General features: G+C 39.9%; 1 protein-coding gene across 17 annotated transcripts in view; it reads right to left on the bottom strand.

Moving 5' to 3' along the window:
- ryr2a (ryanodine receptor 2a (cardiac)) overlaps positions 1-27593 on the bottom strand; it is a 175526-nt gene that overhangs the window by 4620 nt on the left and 143313 nt on the right. For all 17 annotated transcript variants that reach the window (XM_054759480.1, XM_054759448.1, XM_054759466.1 and 14 more), the window contains 20 exons: positions 22387-22515; positions 22005-22109; positions 20357-20438; positions 18474-18632; positions 18243-18397; positions 16581-16796; positions 16155-16427; positions 15414-15620; positions 15009-15323; positions 13105-13151; positions 12724-12862; positions 12545-12631; positions 12214-12489; positions 11925-12055; positions 11607-11649; positions 11389-11522; positions 8575-8635; positions 8095-8241; positions 5848-5982; positions 192-348 (listed from right to left, as the gene is read on the bottom strand). In XM_054759480.1, coding sequence (XP_054615455.1) covers positions 192-348; positions 5848-5982; positions 8095-8241; positions 8575-8635; positions 11389-11522; positions 11607-11649; positions 11925-12055; positions 12214-12489; positions 12545-12631; positions 12724-12862; positions 13105-13151; positions 15009-15323; positions 15414-15620; positions 16155-16427; positions 16581-16796; positions 18243-18397; positions 18474-18632; positions 20357-20438; positions 22005-22109; positions 22387-22515 — 2998 coding nt within the window. The remainder of the gene's footprint in view (positions 1-191; positions 349-5847; positions 5983-8094; positions 8242-8574; positions 8636-11388; positions 11523-11606; positions 11650-11924; positions 12056-12213; positions 12490-12544; positions 12632-12723; positions 12863-13104; positions 13152-15008; positions 15324-15413; positions 15621-16154; positions 16428-16580; positions 16797-18242; positions 18398-18473; positions 18633-20356; positions 20439-22004; positions 22110-22386; positions 22516-27593) is intronic.

The following is a 27593-nucleotide window of genomic DNA, read 5'->3' as shown; positions in this document are numbered from 1 at the left end:
AACTTTTCAGAAGTCTTCAGTGTTCCTGCTCGAGCAATAAAAAGAATTGACGATAACTGAATCATAATGAAAAGGAAAACAGTCAGTAATGGGCACTGAAGAATAGAGGAAGACATACTGTAAGTGCACAGCAGGCATGTGAGTACAAATGACTTCCGTATATTTATGTGCAATTGGTTTGCACCTCTCACCTTGAATGATGGCCAGAAGGATTACGATGACAAAGAAGAAAAAGGTGATGTCAAAGATGATACGGTAGATCTCATACTCATCTCCTGCTGGGTCCTCAATCTGGTCACCAATACCTCCACCTGCGCGCACTCCCACATACATGTGGAACATGTAGCACTGGCAAAAAAGGGGAGAAAGAGAGGGAGGTATGAAATGCAAATGGCTGAATTTAAAAAGTGGCGTTTTTCAAGTAGAGCTTCAATATGCAAAAAGAAGAAATGGGTGTGAGACAAAAAAAAACTTAGGTCAAAGGTGGTTACTGGTGTCGAGTGCAATCCAATAACCATCAGACGACATCTGCGAGTGACGGGTTTCAAGAAGAAAATAATGTCTTCAAAGGCCTCGTCTCCCTCAACATGGGACCTTGAAAGGTGGAAGAAAGTTTTATTCTCTGATGAGAAAAAATGTAACCTTGACGGTCCTGATGGCTTCCAACGTTACTGGCATGACAAGGAGATCCCACCTGAGATGTTTTCTACCTGGCACAGTGGAGGGGGCGCTATCGTGATCTGGGCTGCTTTTTCCTTCAATGGAACAATGGAGCTTCAGGTTGTGCAGAGGCGTCAAAATGGATGGCAACTGGCTATGTGGAGATGTTGCAGGGGGCAACAGACCCTGGTCTGTGCGGTAATGACTGGCTTTTTCAACAGGACAATGCTGCGGTTTAGGATTCAAGAAAGTTTTATTGTCATGTGCATGGTAAAACAGCAGTTATACCATGCAATGAAAATCTTATTCTGTTCATTCTCCCAAGAAAAGAAAGAAAACACAAGAAATAAGAACATAAGAAACATAAACACATAAACATAAATACCAATAAATTAAGCAACAAAAACAGAAGAGACATTAATACAAGTAAATAACACAAATAAATAAATAAATAAATAAAGTGCTATGAGTGTGTGCGTGTGTTGCGTGCGGTGTGTGTGAGTGCTTCGTTGAGAAGCCTGATGGCCTGTGGGTAAAAGCTGTTTGCCAGCCTTGTGGTCCTGGACTTCAAACTCCTGTAGCGTCTGCCTGACGGTAGGAGTGTGAATAATGAGTGTTGTGGATGTGTGCTGTCCTTGATGAGGTTGTGTGTTCTGCGTAGGACTCTAGATTTATAAATGTCTTGCAGTGAGGGGAGGGCTGCCCCAACAATGTTCTGTGAGGTCTTGATCACCCGCTGGAGTGCCTTCCTATCACGTGTTGTACAGTTACCGTACCAAACAGTGATGGAGGCGGTAAGGACACTTTCGATAGTGCATCTGTAGAAGCAACTCAGGATTGTGGTGGACATGCCAAATTTCCTCAGTCTTCTCAGGAAGTACAGTCTCCTTTGGGACTTCTTCAGAATTTGTAGGGTGTTGTGAGACCAGGTGAGGTCCTCGCTGATGTGTGTGCCAAGGAACTTGAAGGTTTTCACCCTCTCCACCTCAGTCTCATCAATAAACAGGGGTCTATGCGGCTCCTTTTCCCTTGTTCTTGGGTCAATGATCATCTCTTTGGTCTTATCTGTATTGAGAAGGAGATTGTTATCACGACACCAAGCTATGAGGTCCGCCACCTCTCTTCTGTATGATGTTTCAACACCACCAGTGATCAGTCCGATGACTGTAGTGTCATCCGCAAATTTAATGATGCTGGTGTTGTTCTGGGAGGCCACGCAATCGTAGGTGAAGAGCGTGTAGAGGAGTGGACTCAGCACACACCCCTGTGGGGTCCCAGTGCTCACAATTCTTGAGCTGGATGTGCGATTGTGGACTCTGACTGACTGGGGTCTGCCTGTGAGAAAGTTAAACACCCAGTTACAGAGGGAGGGAGACAGGCCAAGTGTGAGGAGCTTATTTGTGAGTTTGTGGGGGCAATGGACCTTCACAATGCCTGCCTGATAAAGGACTTCTTCCAGAGGAATAAGCTCACTCTTTTGGACCATCCTGCGTGTTCCCCTCATCTAAATACAACTGAGAACATTTGGGGATGGATGGCAAGGGAAGTTTACAAATGTGGACATCAGTTCCAGACAGTGGATGCCCTCCGTGAAGCCATCTTCACCACCTGGAGCAACAGTCCCACCAGCCTCCTGGAAACACTGGTATCAAGCATGCCCAAACCAATTTTTGAGGTGATAAACAAAAATGGCACAGCTACACATTACTGACTCCTTTTTTTGATCATTTTATTTGTATTTTAGGGGTATTTTATTTTATTTTATTTTATTTTTTTTAGCCATTGTCTTAAACTTTTGATCAGCTGATGAACAGCCTGTTTCACTTTAATCCTTGTTTGCAATAAATTGCTTCCTCAAAACGTTTTTTGTCTTACTCCCATTTCTTGTTATTGCATTTTTAAGCTCTATTTTATAACCTCTTTAAGATCCAACAGTGCAAAATGTAAATTTTTGAATTCTTTAACTGGTCAGACAATTTTTGATTGTGTATACGCACATAAGGGGATACATGCAGAGGGTGTGGGTGAAATTGATCCTTCGAAAGCCCACATTTGTAGGTGAACGGATGCTGAGCTGCATTCATCAGTCACTCAGTTCAGACACATTAGATCTTTACTCTTCATCCACATAAGCCTCTCATCCTGCTGGGAGTGTTATTACAAGGGATTAATTCTCATACAGGAATCAGAGGGAAGAAAACCTCCCCTGAAGCAGTGGACCTTCATCTGTCCATCTCCCTATTGCACTCGTCTCTGTCCCCTTGTCGAAAAGGCAATAGCTGCCACCCCCAGATCCTTAATAGGAATAAATAGAGCTCTATGGAATGCTATGGCTGGCTGACTATAGGGGATTAGTCCTGAAATTTCCGGGTGACAGAAGGTCGTCCTCCCACCCTCACAAAACACACACACACACACACACACACACACACGCCAGCAGTACAGCCCTTATATAGTGTTTCTTTCAGATGGTTTGACAGCAGTTACAACGATATTTACTTTCTACCCACCAACTTTATTATTTCTGTCTGCAATATACTGTATACATTTGGAGGTACATATGGAGTATTGGAGTTAACTACTCCAAGTGGGTGGATGTGGGTGTACAAATATTACAATTCAAATTGAAGTAAAATGTTGCTTGGTCTACGACCACCATGTGCATGGGTAACATATCACATAACAAATTATTTAATTTGTTTGGTTACTTGCTTACTTATTAATTTACCGTAATTTCCGGTAAGCTGCTACTTTTTTCTCAAAAAACTTTGAACCTGTGGCTTATACAGCGGTGCGGCTAATATGTGGTCATGTTCTAATCTTGTGATATCTTGTACACTTCAGAACTACGACTAATCGTTTAAATATGTATTTCGGAAAACGCTATTACTACAAAAGTACATCATAACGGCAAAAAAAGTTCAGGAAACAACCAAAAAATGCAGAGAAGCTACCGTTCTCGGCATTTGCTAACCTTGTCGCTCCAGCTGAGTGCACATGCACACGCTGGAGTTTACAGGGAAGCAATAACAAGCACAATTTATGCTAAAATCAAATGTAAAAACATTGTTGGATTTGAATCATTCAATAAACACCATAAATATACCGCCAAGATTGCAAAGTTATGTTGAATGAAACAAAAAGAAGAGCGCACGTATTGGAATTTGTGCAGCAATCACGTTGTTGACACATACCTGCATCCGCCGGGGGATCCACGCACTATGATGACTCTAAGGTGGCCACAAAGGTGCCACTGTACCATGGTTCTTATGAAGTCCAGAGTGATAACTCCAGCAGAAACAGTGTGGAATATCCAGCAATTCCCCAAGTGACCCTTTGTAAAACTTACGCAATGTACATAGCGCTGCAGGCGTACACGTCACATCCGCTCACGTATTCTATACATCAATAAATAGAAATACAGATACAATAAACCATATAAAACCACACATAAAATGCAGTGTTGTTCTCATCTTGGAGATGAATAAAGTTGCTACCTATCTACTGAACAGGAATGTAGAAGCTTTGTGCAGATACGCAGTGACAACCCGGTCGTCACAATCTTCCATAATAGAAAACACCAATAAATATGATGCCGCTTTTGAGTGAAAGGCGACGAATTTGGCTGTCAAAGAAGGAACTGTGCAACTTGTGCACAAGTCTGTCGGTGGATCCTTACAGCGTGGAGCAGATGGGTTTCAAAAAACTGGGACTACTAGAGGACACGGAGAGCACCAACAAAGAGAGAGAGAGAGAGACACGATGTGTTCGATGGAGGGATTATGACGCTGTTCAATTGTGACACGGAAGAGGAAGTCTTTGGTGGTTTTAGTTCCCAAGAGGATGGCGACGAATGACTTTTCTGGTAGGCTACTATTATCTATGTTACATGCACTATTCGGCATGGTTTAACTAGCCGTGTACTGTTCTGCGCTGTTTAAATAGCCGTGTTGCACCACTGTTTGGAAAAAAACATTTATGTTATTAAAAGTTTAAAATATTTTTCTGTGTAACGTATTTCTGTGCACTAAATATCCCATTTTATGATGTGGACACCTGCGACTTATAGTCCGCATCTTATTCAGTATATGTACAGTATATGTACAGTGGGTGTGACTAATACACTGGACTTTATGGAATTTCAACGGAATTTATTTATTTATTTTAGAGAGGTACTCTTGCTTTTGTTGTGATTGTAGACACTGGTGTTATAGTTATTCATATTATTGTTATTTATACTATTGATATGTATACTACTAATACAGGTATATCTATGAATATATCGATATGTTATTGCACTGCTGTAGTGGAGATTCTATTTTTATCTGGTCTGATCTTTTGTTGTTAGGACATCTGCAGATGAAGTGTCCCTGGGAATTGTCAAGAGTGAATGGAGCCCCCCCCACCAATAAAAAAACCCATAGTTGTTAATCTTCATTGTCTTATACTTCACAGTTCATAGTGTAAAGCTAAATCTGGTTGTCGGACTTCATTAAGTCTGGCTTGGTGAACGAGGCAGAGCCAAGAGCCCAGTGTGTCGAGTCCGGGTTAACGCTATCCGACGAAGCTCTGAGGACTGCAAAACTAAAGCGGCATTTAGAAACCAAACATCCCACGCGCGCGGGAAAGCCGGTGGACTTTTTCAAGAGAGACGGAAATGGTCTGCAGATCAGTCATGTCACTGGTTGGCAACTACATTTAATTTAGTTACTGAATACAAATCAAGCCAACATTGTTCAGATTTTAATTGGCCCCAGGTCACTTTGTATAGGAAAAGTTGGACCGTGAAGTCAAAAAGGTTAAGAAGCTGTAGAGCATCGTTGATTGAAAAGAGTCAGACAAAAAATACAGAAAATACAGAATACACCCAGTGCCTGAGGGTGAACTGTAAAATTAAATTCTCTGACCCGTGACTTTGTATCCATAAAAGGCAACTGAACCTGGTTACTCACAAGCTACACAAGATACTGCGGCCTTTTGAAGTCTACAACAGACTTAACTAACACAGTCATAGGAGCTGGGAGTAACGATGTGACACAAGAAGATGAAGCAAAACAGACAACACCTGCCTTTTTTTATATCTCTCACACATTTAAGTGACATAAGAGATTACACCCCAGGATTTGATAAGGAATTTGCGGTCTAACTTCCCACGAATCTCCCAGTATTGTGTTTGTCATTACTTACAGTCAGCATGTCATCACATTTCATGTCGGGTAGTTCTCCATCTTCACTCTTGTTGTAGAACTTCCTGAAGAAGTTGAAGGCCACTACTGTGTAGAGATACACCACCACCGCTAACAGGCCAACTGTTAAGACCAGCTGGAAGGAAAGACAAAACTACCATCATAACCCAGAAAGTCTCGGTAAATTCAGCATGACATAATAAAAGGCAACTTGCTTTTGCCTGCGCAAATTATTATTATTTTTAACTATTATACTGATTATAATTCAGCCCTCATGGGGGAATTCAATTAGTATTTAAAAGTAATTAACTATCTAAAACGTCTGCCACTCTTCTGACTCTGTACAGTAGTCCCTCGTTTATGGTGGTTAACTGGTTCTAGACCCTAACCGTGATAAGTGCATTTCCGTGAAGTAGGGTTGAATGTTAATAAATTGAATATTTTGGTAGTTGGAGCAGAGGAAACCTGTTTATGACCTTCTAAATACAGTTTTTAACACCATTAGAGCCCTGTAGACATAAAATAAGACACCTTCTCACTCGTATTACCTAATATATTAGACATGTTAAGCGATAATAAGACATAACAATTCACACGTTAGCATTGGGAAATTTGCTTGCTGCTGTTGTATCTCGAACGTAATGTGGGTCAATCGCATAATAATAATAATACAAATTTGACCAAAAAATCTGCATATCTGCAAATCACACATCAGTGAATGTAGGTCACTGTATTAACTTCCTGGTCAACTGCACTTAAACAACTTTAGTAACATTGAGGCAAGTCTGTGTTGTAATATGACTTGATTCCTGCTACCTCAAGCAACTTGGATTGGATATTATTTAACTGTGAGGATAAAGCATCCCTGAAAGTTTGAAGAGCATTGATGATGAATTATGAATTTAGAGAGAAAATTTTCATATTTGAACATATTTGAAAGTGTTGACTTAAGACAGCTACAATGGACATCTTGAGAAATCATTCTTCATTCATTTATTCATTTTCTATGCCGCTTGTAGGGTATGCTGGAGCCTATCCCAGCTGACATTGGGTGACAGGCGGGGTACACCCTGTACTGGTCGCCAGCCAATCGCAGGGCACATATAGACAAGCAAACATTCACACTCTCATTCATACCTATGGACAATTTAGAGTCTCTAATTAACCTAACATGCATGTTTTTGGAATGTGGGAGGAAGCCGGAGTACCCGGAGAAAACCCACACACGCAAAGGGGGAACATGCAAACTCCACACAGAGACGTTCGACCGAGATTCGAACCCAGATCTTTCAGATCTCCTGGAGAAACCATTCTTAATTCATACATTTCTTCAGACAGTAGCCAGCAGATGGAACTTTCAGGAACTTTCAGATCTGATCTTTGACACTGGCAACTCTGGGCCAGGTAACATTAAAAAAGCTTGCTTTTCCTAAAATAATTCATAAATGAAAACTTCATACATGAACTTGTAATCTTTTGGATCAGGGGTTGGCAACCCGCGGCTCCGGAGCTGCACGCGGCCATTAAACCTTCGTTTGCGCGTGATTGAAAGGAGTCTGGGCCGCACGGTGGCCAAGTGTTTTGTATGTTGGCCACACAGTCAGGAGATTGGGAAGACCTGAGTTCAAATCTCCGCTTGGACATCTCTGTGTGCATTTTGCAGGTTCTCCGTGCGTGGGATCTCTCCGGGTACTCCGGTTTCCTCCCACTTTCCAAAAACATGCATGCTAGGTTTACTGGCGACTTTAAATTGTCCATAGGTGTGAATGATTGTTTGTCTATATGTGCCCTGCGACCAGTTCAGGATGTACCCTGCCTCAAGTCAGCTGAGATAGGCTCCAGCATAACCCCAATTAGGATAAGTGGCATAGAAATTGAATGGCTGGATGAAAGGAGTTTGAAATATCCAACTGTCTGTAAGGCCATAAATGCATCCTGGCTGAGTTGTGAGTGGCAACTGAATGAACCAATAGATGTCTGTTTTCCGCCGGTAAGATAATCATGAATGCCAAAAAAAGTGTGTGCATCCATTACACATGCACACCGTACTGATGTTTGTTGTATTCTCTTGTTGTAAAAGGGAAAATTAAGCAAAATGAATCAACTTTTATAAGTTTATAAGCTGTGTTCTGTTTTGCGGCTCCAGACTATTTTCCCTGAGTGGAAAAGAGGGGAAACACTGAATTGATAGCAAGGGTTGCTAACCCCTGTTCCAGCTCATACATGCAACACACCCAAAGTAGCATACCTGTTTTCCGTTGTGTGTGACAGATGACAGAATGGTCCGCAGCGTCTTGAACCCCATTGCAATATCAAGCAGATGTGCAGCAAAGAAAAAATTGTTGTAGTGACCCAGAATGGACATGGTCATATACCAGGCCAGATACAGGAATGACTGCAGGAAGGGAGAAATATCATTTAAAAGGCGCTGTAGTGACAAGATGGACAATTTCTGGTTTTACAAAGGTTAATTTTACATGCCGTTGTTGTTTTAGTGGTGGTTCATTATGTTAGTATGGATCATTTCACTTTTGTGAAATATTTACTGCATGAAAATGTATTTGATGAAATAGTATGAACTCACCACACACATTACATCACACAGAGACAACAATTTGCACCTACTTGCTTATTATTATTTAATATACTGTGTTTATTGTAAAGTGAAATTGCAGTGACTTGAGACGAGTCTACGAACATGGTCATATTATTGTATATGCATGCTTACATTGTCGGTGAACACCACTCCCAGCTTCCATATCTGGTATTTAGCATCAATGGAGTTCAGCCTGTTTGACAAAATAAAATAAAATATAACTTCTTAACATGATGACATCAGACAAAATTTCTCAAGCTTTTTTCTTCTCATTTTAACAGAAAATGACAAAAAAAATTTTGACTTAACAGTTTTTTATTTTTTATTTTTTATTTATTTTTTTTTTTTTCCTTGACGGGGAAGGACGTGTATGGCAGGAGCTCTGTTGATGATACTGGAAATTTTAACTATTTTGGTGCTTCCTGACAACACTTCATGAGCACAGGATCAGCGCTGATGGCTGAATCCCCCATCTGAATTCCTTTAACTTGGATAGTCGAGAGGTACAGATACAAGTATAGATACCTGCTAGCAAGTCTAGCTAGTTAGCGAACTGCTGAAGTTCAAAGAGATTGCTTAGCAACAATGTCAAACACAAAGGAAAATGATACTGGCTCTGAACTCGAAGAGGAAAATGATTCAGGCCCTGACGCGGACATAAAAATGGAAGCCCTTTTTCCAGGATACCTGGAGTTTAAGAAGGCTACCAAGGAGTTCCTCGAGGGTAGAGAGATCACTCTACCACAAATAATGCAAGCAATTGAGAAACTGCATTCAATGGCAGCGAAACATTCAGCTTCAAATGCAGTGATAAGGAATGGTATCACAAACATTATGGCAGAAAATAGAGTACAGAGTAAGTCAATCACAAACATTATGGAAGAAAATAGAGCACAGAACAAGTATATCAAAAAACTAAGAAAAGAGGTCAAGAAGTTGCAAGATGAAAATGCAGACCTGGGTGCTGCTCTTAAGGAGGTTAAATACCCTATGGAAGATATCAAGGCTCTGCAGGATGACATTAAGGTACTGTTGAATGACAATGCTGCCTTGCGCTCTGCTCTTCTGGAAGCGATAAACCGTAAAGAAAAAACAGCATTTTGCAAGGATGTTAGGGTTCTGCAGGATGATATCAGGGCATTATTGGAAGATAACGCTGCCTTGCGCACTGTTCTCAAGGAGGCTATAAACCATATGGAAGCCACCTCATGTACTGATCCTAAGGACGCTAAAGACGCCAGGGAAGAAAATACAGCATTATGCAATGATATCAACATTCTACAGGATGACATCAAGGCACTATTGAAGGATAATGCTGCCTTTCGCACCACCCTTGAGGAAGAGAAAGAAGCAAAGGAGAATATCAAGGAGCAAATTAAAAACTACATTGACGAGATGGATCAGATGGCACGAATGAATGATGTGGTCCTCACAGGGCTCCAAATCACACCCAAGTCAAGAGATGTTCCTTCAATAAAGCAGCAGATTGCTAACTTCCTACACTCGAAGGAGGTGGATGTCGATGTCAACAGTATTGACACTTGCGTCCCACTCCATGGCAGAAACAACACCACACCTGTCATCATTAAGTTCACCAACAGAGAATTCAAAGCTGCACTGCTGAAACAGGGAAAGAAGCTAAGAGGCACCAACGTCTACATGAATGAACATCTCACAAAACGCAATTCCGACATCGCCAGGAAAGCACGAGACCTGAGGAAGCAAGGAAAGATTCAAAACACTTGGAGCACTAACGGGAAAATCTACATCAAACTAAAAGGAAGTCCAGGAGTCGCAAGAGTGCTTGTTGTCCAAGATATCAGTGATCTGGATGCATATTAAAGATCATATCACTATGAGGAAACACCCTACAAGACAGAGAAGGACTACATTCCACAGCAATAACCTCGACATAATTAATAAAAGGAACTCTTGTATACAAACCCAGCGTCACTAGCAGTGCAACACTAAAGACGATGTGGATATCAACAGGAGAGAAAGGACAGGATAAATAGAAAGGGAAAAGGGAAGGAGAAGGAGAAAAAAATGGAGAAAGGGAAAAAAAAAAAAAAAAAATTATCATTTGTGTACCTGTATACTGTATATGTAAAAATGTGCGTACTGGTGTAGGTGCAGATGTACGTGTATATATATGTATGCACGTGTTTGTATGTACACACATGTATTAGCAATTGATGTGCTACAAAGAGGGGGTAGGATTAAATAAGCTCTGCTTCTTCCTACTCCTTTTCGGACATATGCGTGTTCGAAATAAATTAAACCAAACCAAACCAAAACCAAACCACATTGTAGGCCAATAGCCTACCTCATAGAGCTGTTTACTGGTTTTGCAGATTCCAACATGTCCACCTAGTGGAGTCTCATGATAGTTGAGTTGAAGAATACACCACCTATATCAACTGACTTGTTCTTTTTTAAATATACCATACATTCCGGTGTATAAGCCGCACGGGTGTATAAGTTGCACCCACTAAATTTAGAGGAAAAAACAGATATCTACATATATAAGCCGCACTGGTGTATAACCGCAAGTGTCCACATGATAAAACGGCACATTGTGGCGTATGTGCGTCCGTGACGACCAGGCAGCTCTTTATTTTAGGAGAGCCAATCATGAGCTATGAAAAAACTCACAACGAGCTTGTCAACCCATTGTAAATTGCAGGAGGTCATTAGTCAATATCACAGTCTGACTCACTGTCATTTTACAAACAACATTAAGCTCATCACACAGCAATTTAACACTCAAAAGCTACACCTCAGACATATACAAACATGTACCAATGCATGTAAAAAAAAAAGTTTCCCCATAATGCATTTCGTTTGAGCGACCTGGTGTGACCTGGTTTTATTTCTGTGTTTACAGCGCCACATGTAGGTGAAACGTGCAGTACACACTCTTACACACACTTGCAGTCTACTCACACAGCAGCCAGTGAGCTGTCTCTCCTGGGCTTTCTTTTTTTATAGGCATCACTGAAGTCCAAAGCAGCCTTGTCCAATCCCAGCAGCTCGCTGATCCGGTCATGTCCATAAAATTCCCCATATTTATCCATCACCTGAGGAAGAGCGGATAAAAATGATATTGAAACATTTCAAACTGCCTTAAAAAAAAATCTAATTGCACTGTAGGTGACACCTACTTTTCGCTTTACAAACTTATCCCAGTAGTTGTTTGGGAAAGATCTGCAAATTAGAAGGCAAATAATTCAATAATGAAAGACATCACATAATCTGAAAAACCTGTTGTAGTATTGATGTAAAAATGACCACAAAACTACATGAATGGTGAAACATTAACATTACACGTTGTCGATCCTACATGTATTTTCTCACAGGTAATTCATCCTGCCTGTCTAACATTTGCAGCATTTCTTGAAATGAATGGGTTGTCGATCGTAATTTCCAGAAGCATGGTGCAGCATGTTGGCCTCATAATCAAAGATTCGGGTTGGACTTACTGTGTGTTGATAACAAGTCTGTCCCACTGCCCTTTGATGTCATCCTCAGAAGGCTGCTCAGTAATGTAAAGGCCATCAAACTCCAACTTCCTGGCAATTTCCTTCTCACGCTTGAAGATTACCAATGGAACCTGCATTACCCAACAGTTTTTTGTCTTATCTTTTTCAAGTGATCAGTGGTATGTGTGAAATGATGTTAATAAACTAACAGAACAAATATGGCTGTTTGTTGATAACTTCACCAATTACATTTTTGTGCTGTGCTCAGCAACAAAAGTCAAGGGCATACCTTGAGACAGTAATATCCAATGATGCAGAAGAAGGAGATGACAGTATGAAGGATAGCCAGGATCCGCAGCATGGGCTCCATGTATCCACTGCCTTCCTCCAGAACAAAGCGCACCATAACGGACTTCAGGAGCTCTCTGGGGTCATCCATGACCTCATCTTTTGTCTCTGGCGTAGGCTCACCACCTAATGGTTCCCATTGAATGCTGTTGTCTGGTTGGCTGCTGGAGTGCATCACTTTCTTTTCCTCAGCTACTGATGCTGAGGATGTAGAAACCTAAATGGAACAATTTGTCAGTATATAGTACTTTTTCACTTAATTATTATACCACCTTATAGAATAGGAGAATGAAGTTTATGGCAAATGCAACAAATAGAGCCAACATCCTCATGTTGTAGAAGTTCCTGGCAAAATAATTCTGTGGGAAGACAGAAACACATGGAAAAACAGTTACAAATGACCCCAAAAGTGTTACCAAAAACTGAAAAAAAGAGGAAGTGCTCCATTTACCAGCAGTTTCCTCTGGTAGGCAATGATCTTCTTCAATACCGCCGACTCCTGCATGTCAGGTTCATCTTTTGCGAACTTACGCCTTTTCACCTTTGTCTTTATCTTTTCATTTTTCTCTTGTTTATCTCCATGTTCACCCCTGAAATCACAGGTAAGAGTAAAATTGCAAAACATAGTCATGATGCGCTCACATTTTCCAAATTGGATTTTCATGATGTCTTCACACGGTATGCAAACAAAGCTTAACTATGCTTGCAGGGATCCAGTATGAAGAAATGTATGGGCAACCTAACAACATGTTCAGTTAATAAAATTTCATTGCAATTCCAAACTTGTGAAGCAAAATTACATTCTCAGAATATAAAATATGCTTATACTTACATTTTGTCTGGTTCACATGCAGTTTCTGGGGTTGGTCCCTTCTGCTTCTAAGAAAAGACAAGAAATAAGCTTTGAGACTTGGCATATGTAAAAATGAACAGAACTGACCCTAATTCCACACCTCAACCAATAGCACCTGCATTCCTGCATCACAGAATAGTGTAAATTCCCGTGTATAAGCTGCTCCCACTAAATTCAGAAGACAAACCAGATTTGTTCTTATATAAGCCGCACCGGTGTATGAGCCACACGTGTCCATATCATAAAGTGGCATATTGTGGCACGCACGACTGCGTGAGGACCAGTCAGCTCTTTACTTGACAGGAGACAATCATGAGCTATGAAAAAACTCACAACAAGCTTGTTAAGCCATTGGAAATTGTAGGAGGTCATTACTCAATATAACAGCGTGACTCAGTTTCATCTTACAAACAACATTAAACACAACAACTGACACTCAAACGTTATACCTCGGAAATATTGAAACATGTATCAATACGAGTTTAATATGAAAAAATCACAACAATGCATTTCGCAATGACGCAATGGAAAAGTTGGGAAAAGTTTAAAAAGTTGTTTGTATATTTGTATATACTGTATATATCCCTTTTGACTATTAAGTTGCTGTGTGATGAATTTAGTGCTGAAGTGTTCTTTGAAAGATGACACCGTGAGTCAGACTGTTATGTATACTGTTATATATACTGACCTCAGGTGCTGCAGTGCTGCTTCTGTCCACCAGAAGAAGCCAGAGGACCCGGAACACAAAGCCCAGAAGGAAGCTGATGTCATTGCAGCGCCCCAATGAATGCGTTGCTCAGACCGTTATACTGTTATACTGTATATAATGACGTCCACTGACTTCCAATGTGTTGGCAAGCTTGTTGTGAGTGCACTGATGGTTCGTGATTGGCTCCTGCCAAAGAAAGAGCTCTTGACTGACTCGCGAGCGGCACAGTATTTAAACAATTAGTCGTCGTTCTGAAGTAAAGGTGATGTCACAAGGTTATAAATTAGCCACACAGCTGTATAAGCTGCAGGGTTCAACGTTTACTCCGGAATTAACGGTATTTGTTTCTTGGTTTTCTTTGCTTTAGCAACATTTCACATTGGAGTTTAGATTATTCTATCCAATCGTGAACAAAATGTCAAGACAGAGAAATGAAAAGTATTTGAATTTGCCGCACGGGAATTGTGACCAGACTGTAAGAAAATTGCCACAATGCCAAATAGAAGAAACAGCTTCTTTGGAGTTCAACATCTAGTAGTTCCCTTGCAAATAGATGAATTAATGAAGGTAGGCGTGATGCTTGGCATTATGGGGACACAGTGGGAACAAATAAAGGACTGCTTCATGGATGCGAGAAATGGTGGTGACAATGCATACCCATGGGTATGTACTATTGTTGTGCATTGTGTATTGTTGTAAACAGTACTTGACAAGGTATAAGTAAGTTGTGCGGGAGCGTAGTCATTTCGTGCCAATGCGCACCATATTCGATCACGAATTGCGTGCTTAATTGCATAGACAGAACGTAAACAGTGCAACGCAAACTAGTCTTCACGCTTTTCAGGTGTGCCATACATACGGAGGACGGAGGTCAAATGCATGCAAGTGTAAAACTGCTTTAGACACGTGGTTTCTGTTTATCTCAAACATCCTTAAGAACTGGTGGGAGGAATGATCCTATTAATGATACAACATGTCTGATGTGCTCCCTTTTGTGACCATGACTGAGCCAGCACAACTTTATTTCCAGTTGTTCTTTCTATTGTACAAGTTAGCTGTCATTATTTATAACTGGATTGTGTAATAATGCCTTGCCTTCCTGCACTCACACTGTCAAATGACCCAGACGTTAGGTGTCAAAAGAGAAGCAATGTACAGTCATACTGTTCTCTACCTGATGCCTGTGTCTGAGCCCAGGGGGGGGTGCTGTTGAGGCAGCTGAGGAGGGTGCCGAAGGAAGTGGAGAGTTAAGAAGTTCAGTCAGACTGGCATAGGGGTTGTGCGGAGTAATTTTGTATTGCCCTCCTTCTCTCCGTAAGTCCAGGCCAAAAATGTCGGAAAGCAGCTCGGTGTCACTGGTGTTGATAGCCAACTCTGCCAGGTCCTCCTTCACTGAGCTCCTGTCAAATGATTTCTTGTCTTTGTCCTCCCCGTCTGCCCTGACTTCGTCCTGAGTAGAGTCAGGCATGTTTACCAGAGGCTCAGACACCTGGGAAAGGAGCATTTTAGTTAAAGGTTTTTTATGTGAATTTGTTAACAATGTACGTATAGGTTGCTTTACGTTATGTCAATTGGGTACCTTTATAGTATTGGCCGCATCAACCAGGTTGGCTCCTAAGATGCTATTGCAGATAATTCTGCAAAATCCTCGAACCACACTATACGCTATGTAGAGGAGGCCTTGCAACGCTGACCAGTAGAATGAAAGCAAGGTAGTCACCATGTCTTTCGCTGTCATGCTCTTTATCTTCTTCATCTGCTTCCTCAAACTCTTCATGGACAGCACCTGAGAGAAAAAATGGAAATGTGACTTTCGCAACGTGTACACTTCTTCTCAATGATTCCCTTGGACTTTGCCACTGTTCTGAGTATTGGTTGATCAAATGACTGCTGTTGAAGAGACACAATCAGCTGCAGACTATCATGACCACTAATGACAAGTTAATAGGGCTCTGGAACTTTCAGCACCAGCTATTTTCTTTAAGCATGTATCTATAATTCAGACCATGTCAAAATGAGCAAAAATCGAAAACAATTTAAAAATGGTGCACCCATTCCTTGTTTTTCAAAATCATGGCGAGGTAAAATTCTGACCGGAACTGTGTCTGAGCCCAGGCCTTTGTATTCTATGAATTGTATGATTAATTTATTAATTTATTTATGTATTTATTGATTTATTATCAAGGTTCAGTAGCCTGCTCAAAATACAAATCTACATGGCCACAGGTGTAGAACCCACAACCTTCTGGTTAGAGATGACCACTGAGTATTGCAGTGTTTTTGACTTCTCCAACAAGTAAAACAGAATACTTTTGCGCACCTTGATCAGCAGCATGACATTGCCCTGCAGAGCTATCAGTGCCATGTGGATCGTGGTAACCGAGAAGAAGCCCATTTCAGCATTTTCCACATTTGGATTATCTTGCTCACTATCTTCTTTTGCTGCAAAGCGCTCGCCAATGTCTGACATCTGAGCAGCCAGTTGCATTTCGAAGATGGTGTCCTCACAGAAATTCACGAACAACTCCATCTTTTCCTTCTCGCCTCCTTCATTCACCACGTCAAAGATGAACTGGCGCTTGGATTCTTTAACCTAAAGAGGCGTTGGAAAGGAAAATGTAACCTTATCCGGTCAATCAATCAAGAAATACCTGTATGTCTTTGCAAAAAAATGTAAAATAATATTTAGTAATTAAAAAAAATATATATAATTTTAAATAATTAAAAAAAAAGTTTTTAACATTACCTGAGGTTTCTCCCACTGTGTTCGACTGGATTCACTGATCTCAAAGTAGACTCTCTCTATCCGCTTGGCACTGCCCATGATCTCAATCCGACCCAGGTAGGGCTGGAAGTAGTTAAGAACACTCTCTGCCAACTCCAGGAAGGTCTGCAGCCGGGTGTCGTGAGGCATGTGCTCCGATAAGTTGGTCAGCAAAACCGCCACATTGAAGCCAATATCCTTTTGGGTCACAGTGTAGTTTAGTTTTGCTTTTTCCTCAGCTGATTTTATTCAACCTTTCTTACACTTAACATAGTCTGTGTCAAGTGGAGTGAGATGACTGATGACATTAATGCCTACAATGTATCGACCAAAATTATTCATACCGCAACCACATTTTCATGCCTTGTCTCACGTGCCACGGATAAATACAGTGTGTAACACATTCGCAGCAACAACAAAAACGTATTAACTTTTTGCACATCATTATGTCTCCCAAACATACGGCAGGCTCTTCTGGTGGTAATTCACTAAGGAAAAGAAAAGCCATCACCAAGGAAGTGAAAATGGACATCATAAAAAGCTCCCAAGAGAGCAGAAACACCCACAATATCGGCCATCTTAACCGACTATCACGACCATCATTAAGGATAACGATCCTTGAGCATGTTATAGGATCTGCTCCTACGAAAGCAACAGTAAAAACTAAACAGTGCAGTGGGCTTATTATTGAGATGGAAAGGTTGCTAGTAGGGATGAGCTGGATACTCGGTTTAAACAAGTATCCGTTACGGATAATGCATTTTTGCAGAGTACGAGCATGAAACGAGTATAGCTCATCATTACCCGTAATCGTGATGAAGGAAAATCCTCATTGGGTAACTACTTATGTATTCCCTCTTCACGCTCTGTGATTGGCCAGTCACACACAGCAACCGCCCCTCCCTAGACAGACTCGCTACAGCCAGAGAGAGGGACCACTATGGCGTCATACACACAGACACAATACAGACAGTGACTCTCTGCTTGCTTGGCTCGACTCCAGCTCACGTTCTCTATTTCGCTCTATTTCGTTTTGTGTGATATTTAGAGCTTTTTGGTAGACCTGTTTTGTTATGTACGTGGTGTATTTGACAAGGCAGAGTTGAAAACGGCTTGTGTTGCGTTGGTCACTGCCTCCACTCTGGATGTTTTTTTAAATTAGGTTTTCCTCAGCTCAGCTCATATCCAAAGTTACTTGCTAAACTTGTTTTGTTACGTGCGCAGTGCATTTGACAAGACAGCACTGTAAACGCCTCGTGTTGTGTTGGCCACTGCCGGTGTTTTTTTTGTTTTTCCATCTGCTTGCTGCTAATTTGGCTGGTGATACAAAGTCAGTTGGAAAACTTTGCTCGTAGTACTGAACGTGGTGCTTTTGATAAAACTACAGTAAACAAGGCTGACAGATTATTTCCATGTTTGCCATCACTGGATGTTTGCATGAATCACCAACTTCACACAGATCATTCAAAAATAATTAAATAGTAAAGTCTTACAGATGACTTACACACATACACAGTACACATGTAGCTGACTAATAAACAATAAATATAGCAACACGGTCTAGGAACGGAACTTGTTCGTAACCAGAGGACCACCTGTATAGAGTATCATTCATATTACAGTATGTATATTTGTATAATTTACCTTAGCTGGTTCATGAAAGCGCTCCACGAATTCCTCATAGTCAAGGAGTTCATTTTCATCAGTCTCAGCACAGCAGAGAAGAAAGTCGGTCTCAGACTTTGTGTAATGCTTGTGGCTCTCCATTGCCTTTTGAAAGTCTCTCTTAGAGATGACGCCTAATATTGCATTTATTAATCAATTAAAATTAGTAATACTTAACATTCATTTTATGAAAATAGTGACCAGACTTGCCTTTCCCATCAGGGTCGTACTCTTTAAAGGCATCTGAGGAGGTGAGGTCTTTCAATTTGAGGAACATATCAAAGAACTTCAAAATCATCTCCACATTGTTTGATGATTCCACAAGCATGTCAACCATCTGTTTTCCAATGGTCCCATTAACCACATTCCCTGTCAACATAAACAGCACTTGAAAGAAATTTGTTTGCAATATGCATGCAAAAGCACATTGGACACGTTTCTTTAGAAACCATCTTTATGAGCAATGTCTAAGTATTAACTGCATCAAAGTCCAAGAAACTGTGTGCACTCCAACAGCGTTGTAATTATCCTGATGGAAATTTTAAGACCAGTTGAAAAATTCCAGCAATTTTCATTTTGCACCCTTGGATCTTAAGGAGGTTCTAAGTAGAGCTGGGAGTGGCACAAAGTTTTTGGGAGTAAGCAATTTATTGCAAACAAGCATTAAAGTGAAGTAGGCTGTTCAGTAGCTGACCAAACGTTGGAGACCATATACCATTTGAAGACATTTTTCCCTTTAAAAACTCAGTCACAGATGACTTGTGGCACAGGGCTGGAGATATTTTTGGGGTCTACCACTTGACTTTGTTTGCTCCATAACCCTCAGGATGTTTAAAGCAATTTCTGTCTGACTATCTTACTGCATTCAACCTTGTTGAGCTTGCTTACGTAGCTCAACAATCCAACTGTTCAAAGAGAGAAAGCTTTTTTGCTTTTGCTGCCAAGAGAGAGACCATGGCAGTGTGACAGAAAATGGCATTATTGAATTAAATTTTTGCCGGGATTTTGGCTTTTAAAGTCTGTAGTCTAAAACTTTTGATCAGCTGTTTCACTTTATTGCTTGTTTGTAACAAATTGCTTACTGAAATGTTTTTTTGTCTCACTCCCATTTCTTCTTTCTGCATTTTGAACCTCTACTTAGAACACGTTTAAGATCCAACAGTGTAAAATGCAAATTCTTGCAATTTTTCAACAGGTCTTAACATTTTGATCAGGAGTGTATTTCACAATGAGCACAGATATTAATATTCATTTGTCACATCTGTTAAATAAGGTCAGTGGCGACAATGAACCCTTGAAACTCAAAGGGTTCAACGGCCAACTTAACCTAAAAGGTCGAGGAAGTTGTGGCACATACGACATACTGTGTGTTGCACAATAATTCCGAATACAAACATAACTGGCCGCACGGTGGCCTAGTGGTTAGCATGTTGGCCACACAGAGGGAGATTGGGAGGTTCTGGGTTCGAGTCTCTGTTGGACATCTCTGTGTGGAGTTTGTATGTTCTCCCCGTGCGTGCGTGGGTTTTCTCCGGGTACTCCGGTTTCCTCCCACATTCCAAAAACATGCATGTTAGGTTAATTGGCAACTCTAAATTGTCCATAGGTATGAATGTGAGTGTGAATGGTTGTTTGTCTATACTGTATGTGCTTTGCGATTGACTGGCGACCAGTCTAGGGTGTACCCCGCCTCTCGTCCAAAGTCAGCTGGGATAGGCTCCAGCATACCTGTGACCCTAGTGAGGATAAGTGGCATAGAAGATGGATGGACAAGCATAACTGGTGGCAAAAAAATGACTGCAACACCTGATCTGACTCGTTGCCTTGCTTCTATATTTCTGTATTTTTATAATTACTATTTGGTGTTTTTTGGAGGTATTCTGCCTGTAATTCCTATTTATTGACCAGAATGAGAGTGCCACGTGATATTAAAAAGTCATAATCATCCTTGTGTGAATCTGCCCTTCATTGTCCTTCTCTTTTTTACTTGATCAGCTTGAGGCTTGTGCATTAATACTTGTAACAGTAAATTATAACAATAACATGTTCTACCCCTGGTTGGGAAAACATAAGGTAAGGTAGGTAAGACCTACCCTCCAGCATAGAAAGCAACATGACGACCATGTCTTTCTGAAGATCCATCAGTTCCTTCAGTAACTCAATCTGACTGGAGTCCTGAAAGAAAGAAATATTAACAAATGTTTATGTTTCAATAGTCACTTGATTGTAAACTGCAATTCATACTTAAATTGCGTATGAGTCAAATGCCAGAGAAAGAAATGAATAATTGACTATGACACTGGGTAGTCCTTTAAAGCAGCGGTCCCCAACCTTTTATGACCCACAGACCGCCACGTGTTCCCACAAATCTCCGGAGAACAGAAATATTATAGCGAAGACAGTAACAGCATTAAATTAAAAGCACAAAATGAATACAGATCCACAACCCACCAGTACGGGACTGGAGTTTGTTTTTCAGAGAGAAGATTATAGCAATCTGATTTATCTTATTTATTACGTATTGTGCAAATCTATGAGAGGAACAACATCAAATTAAAAGCACTAAGTGAACAATGAGAGCCACCATCCGCCAGTTCGAGCCTGCAGGACTTGGTTTTTTCAAAGAGGTGCAACAACAAATATGTACTTTAGCACTCAATAAGGTCACCAAATCTTGCATTTATTACATTTATGCATTCCCACATAGTACCAGCATTTAGGACCAAAGATGAGGTGAAAGAAAAAACAGAAAAATACAGTAAAGTAGTCTTATGTGTGCATCGTTAAGTTAAATGGTGCGTTCAAGGACGTGGAACAAAGTAGAACAAGTTGCCGCTCTCATTAAACATGCATAAATTGTGGGATTTCTAACTTTATATTATTTTTTTTAATAAAACAATGGCCCATATTTCCAAAATTTGTATCCTTTTACAAAAAAATTAATGTAGTTATTTAAAACTTACTTCATTTGTCATTTTTGTGTGTTTTTTTCATTGCACCTGAATGTTTCCCACGGCCCGGTGGTTGGGGACCCCTGCCTTATAGCGTGCTTGGGGCTGTGATGTACTCTACACATTTGAAAATACTTTAAGAATGACACTTTTATACAATAGTCTTCTTTATTTTATCAAGTTTAATGTCTACATCGACAAATGTAATCGTGGAATTATATCGAATCATATCATTTGAACACTGTATCGAATTGTTCCGTTTTTAAGATATATCGTTTTTGAATCATGTCTAACTCGTGTATCCAGATGTGTATGGAAGCGTTTACCACAAAGAGATTTACATCCCTACTTACTATAGATAAAAACGTATTTCTAGCTCCGATTAATTGGGATTAATTGTAAGTTAACTATGGAAAAATGCAATTAATCATGATTAAATATTGTAATCGATTGACAGCCCTAGCATGTACAAAAAAAATTGATGTGGTTATTTTGATTTTTTTTTTTTTAATCATAGCACCTGAAAACTTCCCGAAGACCAATACCGGGCCGAACCCGGTGGTTGGGGAACCTTACTTTAAAGGGCAAGGAAACATTTGGTAGCTTGGGTTAAAATAGACGCACCCACCACTATAAATGAGTGAGTATTATGCAGTAATGCAATATAATGGAAAAAAATATTGTGAACAAAAAGTGTATTATACTAGTTATTATTGTTATTTTTTTTTAAATAGGATTTTGATTAACATGATTAATTTATTGACCAAGTCTATTTTTGAAACAAACCTACCTGAGACAATTTCATCTGCATATGAGCAAAGACATGTAGAAACCCAACCACAGCATCCCACAGTCGACTGTGTGCCAAACTCTGCTGATTGCCAGTGCATGGACCCTGTAACATCATCAATATGTATGAGACGTTTTACCACAACCAACAAACAGATCAGCTTGAGCTGCCTTACAAGTTTAACAACTGGACATAATTCTCTATGGACACTGATTTCCTTCTCTCTTAAATTCTGCTTCAGTTTATATAAAAATGACAATGCAGCGTCAATTACAAAATGTGTGTAAATCAAAAGCCGCAAATGCAGTGGTGATTACTGAATGCTATAAGGATAAATGAATCAATGAATAATTTACATGCATTTCTCTGTGGATTGTTGTACCTGGATATACTCTGTTAGTGTGTTGAAAACCTGCTTGGCCACGTTGATTGCCTTTGAGAAGTTCCTCTGTCCTTGTTCATCAATGACATCTTTCCCAGAGTAGTACCAGTAGAAGTCACTAATAGACTCCTAAAAACAGGAGGAGGAAAGTAAGCAGAAGGGTAAGTAAAAACAGCCCTTGGCACATTCTAAAAATACAATTAAACAGACAAAGTTAAAAAAAACAACAAAAAAAACAGCAAAAATGAAAAGAGAGCAGTCATTTTACGAGAATTAAGTTAGAATATTTTGAAAAAAAAGCGGTAATCTTTCAAGAAAAAGTTGTAAGTTTCCAACAATAAAGTCATAATATTCAAGATTCAAGAGAGTTTTATTGTCATGTGCATAGTACAACAGCAGTTATACCATGCAATGAAAATCTTACTATTTCTAATATTATAAATCTAATATTACGAGCGAAAGTATTTTAGAAGCATAAAGTTGAAATATTAAAGAAAAAAAGGATGTTTTTTTTAATACTAATTCTGAAAAATTACGCTGGGAAAAAGTTAGATTACGAGAATGAAATGAAATTACAGGCGTCCCTCGCTACATCGCAGTTCGAACATTGCTCCCACACTCTATCATGATTTTTCAAACATGAATTGATAAATAATCGCTGTTTTGTGGCTGACTACAGCCTGTCATTAGTCAGAAAATATGCATATTTAAGCAAATTGTACTTATTTTTTGCCCAAATTAAGCATTTACCAACATAAAAATGAACTAAAGTACAAATACAGTACAGTAAAAGTCATTACGACCAACTTGTGAGCGTAGTATTCTACATTGGTCACTAGGTGTCACTAGGTAATTATTTGGTGAAACCTCACCCACCAGCTTTTATTGCAAGTTTAAATGATCTCACAACAGGCACAATGACCCATAGCCCACAACAAGCTAAAATTGAACACTGAACCCCCGACGTCACTTCCTGTCCGCCATCAATTCTGCTCCCCGAAGAGGTAAACTGTCTTAAATGGCTTATTTTCTCTGATTATATGTAGTATGTAGGGTAATATGAACGTAAAGGCTACTATAGGGGTGTTATTTCATGTCTAGATGGCACTAATAATGTTAAGAAACGTATTTAGAACATCGTAAACAAGTTTTCTATGCCATAACTACAAAAATATTCTATTTATAAAGATAGAGTCCTACTTTGCGGAAATTCACTTTTTTGCGGTTGGGTCTGGAACCAATTAACCGTGATAAACGAGGGATTACTGTATTTTGGGATAAAAAAAAGTTAATATTAATAATACGGTTTTTCACATGTAACACAAAGCTTCAGATAGAGGCAGCTTATTCTTTAAATATACAGTAAATAACATAGGTTGGTTTTATAAAATGTAAACTATCAAAGTGTATGCAGCGCAACATTATTTTGTCCCTTCCTCATATGACGATGATGGAACAAATCCGATATGGTTCCGATTTTGAAAATGTGACTTCAGTGTAGGTGGAAAGATATATTTCGCCTCGATAGCGTCACAGTCCTCAACTCCCTCGGAAATTTGCAGTGTTGGAAAGTACTACCCTTGTGGTAAACAATACTCAGCCTAGCATGCATATTTTTGGAATGTGGGACGAAGCCGGAGTACCCAGAGAAGACCCACGCACGCACATGAAGAACATGCAAACACCACACACAGATGTTCCACCAGAGATACGAAACCGGATCTCCTGATTGTGAGGCCAACATGCTAACCAACCAATATCTACACCGCGTTCTAAATTATTCAGCAAATCATATTTCTTGATGAATTTCCTGTATACAGTGTGAAAAAGTGTGCCTCCTTCCTGATTTCTTATTTTTTTGCATGTTTGTCACACTTAAATGCTTCAGATCATCAAACAAATTTAAATATTAGTCAATGACAATACAACTGAACACAAAATGCAGTTTTTAAATGAAACTTTTTATTATGAAGGAAGAAAAAAAATCAAAACCTACATGGCCCTGTGTGAAAAAGTGATTGCCCCCCTTTTAAAACATAACTGAGATTAATTGAGATCTATCAGTCTGGAAAAGGTTATAAAGCCATTTGTAAAGCTTTAGGACTCCAGCAAACCACATTGAGAGCCATTATCCACAAATGGCAAAAACCTGGAACAGTGGTGAACCTTCCCAGGAGTGGCTGGTCAACTAAAATGACCCCAAGAGCGCAGCGACGACTCATCCAAGAGGTCACAAAAGACCCCACAACAACATCCAAACAACTGCAGGCCTCACTTGCCTCAGTTAAGGTCAGTGTTCATGACTCCACCATAAGAAAGACACTGGGCAAAAACGGCCTACAGGGGACAGTTCCAAGACAAAACAACACTGCTGAACAAAAAGAACATTAAGGTTCATCAACTTGCCAGAAACCATCCTGATGATCCCCAAGACCTTTGGGAAAATACTCTGTGGTCTGACAAGTCAAAAGTTGAACTTTTTGGAAGGTGTGTGTCCCATTACATCTGGTGTAAAAGAAACGCCGCATTTCAAAAAAGATCATACTACCAACAGTAAAATATGGTGGTGGTAGTGTGATGGTCCGAGGCTGTTTTGCTGCTTCAGGACCTGGAAGACTTGCTGTGATAATTGGAACCATGAATTCTGCTGTCCAAAAAATCCTGAAAGAGAATGTGGCATGATCTTAAAAAGGTACTTCATGCTGGAAAACCCTCCAATGTGGCTGAATTACAACAATTCCGCAAAGATGAGTGGGCCAAAATTCCTCCCCAGCGCTGTAAGAGACTCATTGCAAGTTATCACAAACACTTGATTGTAGTTGTTGCTGCTAAGGGTGGCCCAACCACTTATTAGGTTTAGGAGCAATCACTTTTTCACACAGGGCCATGTAGGTTTGGTTTTTTTTTTCCCTTAATAATGAAAGATTTCATTTAAACACTGTATTTTGTGTTCAGTTGTGTTGTCATTGACTAATATTTAAATTTGTTTGATGATCTGAAACATTTGAGTGTAACAAACATGCAAAAACATAAGCAATCAGGAAGGGACAAACACTTTTTTACACCACTTTAGTCTGTTCAAATAACAACTAGTATAATTTTCAAGTCATCAATCGTTTGAGCATCATTCAAGTTTTATTGAACAAATCTCCCAATAATAACTATTTTATTTTACAAAAATAAAAAGCACTAAAAATGCACTGTTTCACATTTTTATGCACAACAGACACGTCACTAGTTGTAAAGAACCAAAAATGGTAATTTGTTGGATTTGCAGCATTAGGAGGTCACATTTACTGAAAGCAAAAGCTATTTCAATCAAAAACATTTTAACAGGCCAAGTTACCTGTTAACATAAGACCCTTTCTTTGATATAACCTTCATAATTGCTGCATCCATTCAACTTGTGAGTTTTTGGAGAGTTTCTGCTTGAATTTCTTTACAAGATATCAGAATAGCCTCCCACAGCTGCTGTTTTGTTGTGAACTGCCTCCCACCCTTATACATTTTTGCTTGACAATGCTCCATAGGTTCTCAATTGGGTTGAGGTCAGGAGAAAATGGGGGCCCCGCCATGAGTTTCTTTCCTTTTATTCCCATAGCAGCCAATGACAGGGATGTATTCTTTGCATCATACAATGGTGTATTGTATTGTATTGTATGCATGAAGGTCATTTTCACACCTTCAGGAACCAGATTCCAATCCAAAACATGATTCCGCCACCTCCTTGCTGACATCACAGCCTTGCTGGGACATGGTGGCCATCCACCAACCATACACTACCCAACTATCCAGGGTTGCACGGCCCTCATCAGTAAACAAGATTGTTTGAAAATTAATCTTCATGTATTTGATGGCCCACTGTAACCGTTTCTGATTGTAAGTATTGGTTAGGGGTGGCCAAATAGTAGGTTTATGCATAACTGCAAGCCTCTGGAGGATCCTACTCCTTGAGGTCCATGGGACTCCGGAAACATCAGCAGCTTGGAATGCCTTTTAGCAGCTCCTCTCCTCTTACATTAATTTGTCTGGCAGAAATAGTCCTCATTACGCCTTCATCGGCACAACCCTGATAAAATCAGCACTATTTGATGCTTTTTGGCAACAGAGAGATCCTTTATCTTTCCCATATCTTTAAAACCCGTGGCATGCCTAATAATGTGGAACATAATTTTAAAGGGAAAAAACACCTTTTTGGGGAATTTTGCCCATCATCCAAACTTCCTCTGTGAGACATGAACATGCATGTTTTCCTCTTTTCTGTGTGTTCTAAAGATACCAAAACAGCTCAGAAGACCCAGCTAAGAATGCACGTAATGGGAAACACTTTCTCCGTCTATAAAGCCTTTTGAAAAAAAAAAACTCCAAAAAGCACCAACAACGCTCCATTTGCATAAAATGTGACATGCATTAACCCAGCTACAGCAACATTGTTATTATTATGACCGTGAATTCCGGTGTATAAGCCGCTACTTTTTTCTTAAACTTTGAACCCTGTGCTTATACAGCGGTGCGGATAATTTATGGCTAAATTCTGACCTCATGACATCTCCTTTACTTCAGCACTACTACGCATTATTAAAATACTGTGCCACTTGCGAGTCAGTGAGGAAACAATAGCTCTTTTTTTTGGCAGGAGCCAATCACGGGCAATCAGTGCACTCACAACGAGCTTGTCAACCCATTGGAAATCACAGGAGGTCATTATATAAACAATATAACAACATAACAGTTTGACTGACTCAGTGACTCACAGTGTCATCTTTCAATGAACACTTTACTAAAAACACTAAATTCATCACACAGCAACTTAACACCCAAAAGATGTACCTGACAAATATACAAACATGTCCCAATGTGATTTTCATTTTTTTTATTACATGATATCATGGACGCACCTGTTACTACTTGCTCACAGCATGGATATAAAACCATAAAACCTTGTTGGAGGTTTTTGGAGGTGTCTTAATAGCGGTCTTTGTAGGTGGCATAGGTGTGTCCCATTATGTGCAGTAATGAGCTGTCTATTCTTATGTTTTTATATCTTAGAACACACAGAAAAGAAAATCCTTATGTTTCACATAAGGATTGTGGACGATGGGCAAAATCCCAAAAAAGGGCAGTTTTCCTTTAATTGGGCTCAGCTGGCAAACTAATTGATAGGTGTCCAAGATTGGCATCAGTAAGGCACCATGCCATCCATGAAT

This window comes from Dunckerocampus dactyliophorus, chromosome 2 (assembly GCF_027744805.1).
Source record: "Dunckerocampus dactyliophorus isolate RoL2022-P2 chromosome 2, RoL_Ddac_1.1, whole genome shotgun sequence".
Classification (NCBI taxonomy): domain Eukaryota; kingdom Metazoa; phylum Chordata; class Actinopteri; order Syngnathiformes; family Syngnathidae; genus Dunckerocampus; species Dunckerocampus dactyliophorus.
This window is presented reverse-complemented; position numbering and strand designations above follow the sequence as displayed.